This window comes from Neltuma alba, unplaced genomic scaffold, assembly GCF_004799145.2.
Source record: "Neltuma alba isolate B1F8T4 unplaced genomic scaffold, ASM479914v2 tig00012047_pilon, whole genome shotgun sequence".
In the NCBI taxonomy this organism is placed as follows: Eukaryota; Viridiplantae; Streptophyta; class Magnoliopsida; order Fabales; family Fabaceae; genus Neltuma; species Neltuma alba.
In genome coordinates, this window is record NW_021636612.1 from 1 (window position 1) to 3,492 (window position 3,492).

At 35.1% G+C, this 3,492-nt stretch overlaps 1 protein-coding gene across 1 annotated transcript; it reads right to left on the reverse strand.

Annotated features, from left to right (window-relative positions):
* Positions 1-462: 462 nt before the first annotated feature.
* LOC114721585 (COP1-interacting protein 7-like) lies at positions 463-2,188 on the reverse strand (the record flags this gene model as incomplete). The annotated part of the gene is made up of 5 exons (XM_028907439.1): positions 1,834-2,188; positions 1,120-1,215; positions 827-1,009; positions 628-727; positions 463-538 (listed from the first exon to the last, which is right to left on the reverse strand). Coding segments are annotated over exons 2-5 (418 nt in total), but the record flags the coding sequence as incomplete, so codon positions are not given.
* Positions 2,189-3,492: the final 1,304 nt, after the last annotated feature.

Below are 3,492 nucleotides of genomic sequence, written 5' to 3' on the forward strand. Positions count from 1 at the left end.
TTATGGTACAATCAAAGGAACATTCACACGCATAAAAATTCAATAGTGTTTCCTTTGTCTTTTGGGCTATGGTTTATTTCCTTTCCTTTCTATCTACCCAGATATGAAACCTCCATCAAGATGACACACGGTATAGATTCTCACCACATTAAGTGCTATCAAAATGAACCATTACAGACAACTGTCCACTCATATGGAATCGTCTTGCCTCAACAAAGAGATATTTTCTACGGAAAAATAGAAAGGAGCTGGGATTGAAAGATTATTGATGAACTTCAAAGTTCCAAAGTTATTATTCCCATTATCTTTTAAATGCATATATGTTCTCTTTAATACCCCCCCCCCCCCAATTAGGTCTAATCATGAAAACTATTAATATTTTCCGTTCAACAGAGTTTCTTTGCTTCTCTAGACAGTGACCCTACTTCCTTTCAAACCCCTTGTCATAGCCAATGCGCATACCGTTGTACAATACTGAAAAAGAATGATCTTCGAAGAGAGCTGTACCTTGAGAATCCATCCGCTGGTCTCCAGACCCCTGAAATAAGGAGTTTCCGAGATCAGCAAGACAAACAAGTGTTTTACACAATTATTTCAACCAACATTCTATAGGTCATCACGTCATACCTTAGAATAAATTATCCGTGCTGCTTCCAACTGGGACATCTCTGCATCAAAGGTATTGACCATTTCCAAAACCTCTGGCGTGCTAACAAAGCGTGCAAACCTACAACCACCAAAGGCCCATTAGTCCAAGAGAGAACTAGAAAGTTAACTACACAAGGATTTCTTATGGTAAAATTTTCTTCATTTTCACTGCTTTCACCTTTCAAGTGTTCCTTTTGTAAACCATGCCTCTGCATTTTTGTGTCTCTCAATTCCTAGCTTAAATGATTGGACTGCTAGTGCAACCTGCTCTTCGGCAACCTTTAAATGGGTCACAAAATGTCTTACAAGTCCTGATGCCAGCTTCTCGGTATTTCCATTACTTGAAACAAACAATTCACATCTGCCCATAAAAAGTTAAAAAAAAAAAAAAACGAACGATATATAATGTAACAAAAGTATAACAAATAGAAAACCACATGACAGCTTGAAAAGGCAATGTATTATTCACACCTTGAACGTTTTGGAGACAACTGGAATACAGCATAATCAAGAGGTGTGTCAGACTTCATTTTCCTTTATTAAAGCGAGCTCTATCAGTTCTCTGACCTATGCACATAAACCAACGCATTTTCCATCGTTTTCGTTTGTTGGTAATGAAAATCAGCAAAATCCACTTCAGAAATCCTAAACTCAGAATGCAGATTCTGAAAACAGAGGTAAGAAAATTTCAGAGCAATGAAACTAGTTTACTACTGAACTCTTCATCAGATGATGGCCGGTCATACTCAAATTGGCCAACTATACAAATCGGCACTTTTCAAACGAGTAACAGCATATAGAATTTACGAAAGGCCTACAGGGTGAACCCCACTCGTTTGAATGCCATAACAGAGGAACACCACAGATCCCACCCCAAAACCCAGCTTAAAAACAAATTGCTCCTAAATTTAAGCATTTGCAGCAATATAGAAATCCGAATTCGTGATGAAGAAATTAGATGGCATAGATCTGATTCAATAAAGACCTCACTGAGGTGTGAGACCGCAATGACCTCCTGCTGAATACGCTCCTATAACCCCAATATTCGATATCTGATGGAGCTAAACCCAGGAAACCGCAAGCGAAACAGACTATACACGCACGCATTTGCATAAACAAATAACTTGAGAAACAATGCAAGCAGTAACATCGAAGGGAGAAAAAAAAAAAACCCTAACGATTTACATTCAAAAGCGGAACTGAAAATGTCGGAAGATCGCGGAATTCAATGTGCAGCTCCAGAGTAGAAGCTGAGAGATCTTCAATTGCGTAATCCGATCCTCCGAATTCAAGTTCAATAGAGCACCAGCATTTCGCTCCCTTGTCTCTTTTTCTAATATATTCTTCTTTTTCCGTTGCTTCTTCTGCGTGGCACGAGCTCTTTTTAGTCTCTCAATATTTTTGAAGTTTTACGAAAACCCTACAATGACAAGATAGTCTTTGCTTTACTCATCCCCTCAAATCTCTTTCTAGCTTTCTCTCTCTACACTCTATCTCAAAACAAGACTACAGTAGAGAGAGAGAGAGATGAGAGTGTGCGTTTGAGTTGGGAGGCAAGGGAGAGAGCAGAGAGAGAAAGCTATATATGCTTTCAGAGTTCAGACAAAATACATTTTACTGGCACTACCATTTTTGCTAGCGCACATCGCACAGTGTTTATTATACAAGTAGGATTGAACAGGATTTACCACCAATACAAGTTTCATACTGTATCAGATGCTTTTGACTGACTTCATTGGTAATTTCATTTTCATTCTACTTTTGGGCTTCACTTGCCATTTATTTAAAAGTTAGTAGAATTCATCTACCATTTTTAATTGTTCTAATTAAAAATACTCTTCCAGTCATAAATATAAGACCCTTATAAAGGGTTTTACATTTAGGACCAGAAGAGTATAATTTATTGTTACCGCTACTAGGTTATAGTAATGAGCAACAAAAAAATTTAAAAATAAATACTTCCACTATTTCAAAACGAGGGTATTCTTAAGGGGAAAAAAATTATTTCATTATCGTCCACCAACAAAATTCTTAAATCATATAGTTAATGTGATAATTTTGTTAGTGGATAATCTGTAAATATCTCTCTAAATATTCTTTAAGTCTAAAAACATGTGTTGGTCCTAGTAAGCTTTCGAGACTTAACTCACTTAAATTTTTGTTGTATAAAAAAATTCAATGCAGCATTTAGGTAGACAATTTAAAAATATTTCAATGCATTAGATTAAGGATAAAATTGACAATGGAATTAATATTTTAATGTATTAACTATATTTCTTAATTTTGAAACATATGAAGTATATTGTAATCATATTTAATTATCTTGACATTAAATGCCATTATATTTACAAGTATTATTATTTCTTTCTTTTTAATTTTTTGAAATTCGTTTGTGAATTCTGAATATATGCTACTGATGTGCTATATTCCTAAACCTATTCATGGAGGTTTTTTTTGTTGCACCGGATGCTTTTTTAATTGAACATCATGATACATGATTCATTTTTATTAAATTTGTTTTCATATTAAATAGACATATAATTCAATATTCTTCTTGTATAATAACTGAAGAGATCTGTGATTGATTTATTAATGCATAATTGGCATTGGATAACTGTAGCTGACAGTGAGGTTGGATTTGCAGTGTTTGTCACGTAACCAGACATGAAAAGTCAATTGCATTTGACAACGTATCCATCTGAATCCGTCCACTATTATTATTATTTATATTTCATTTCCCCCGTTTGGTAAAACCATTAATTAACGCAGTCCTAATCAACCCAATTGTCTGGCCAGGCACTTAACGAAATTTAAAAGACAACATTATTAACCTCAACCTTCTTT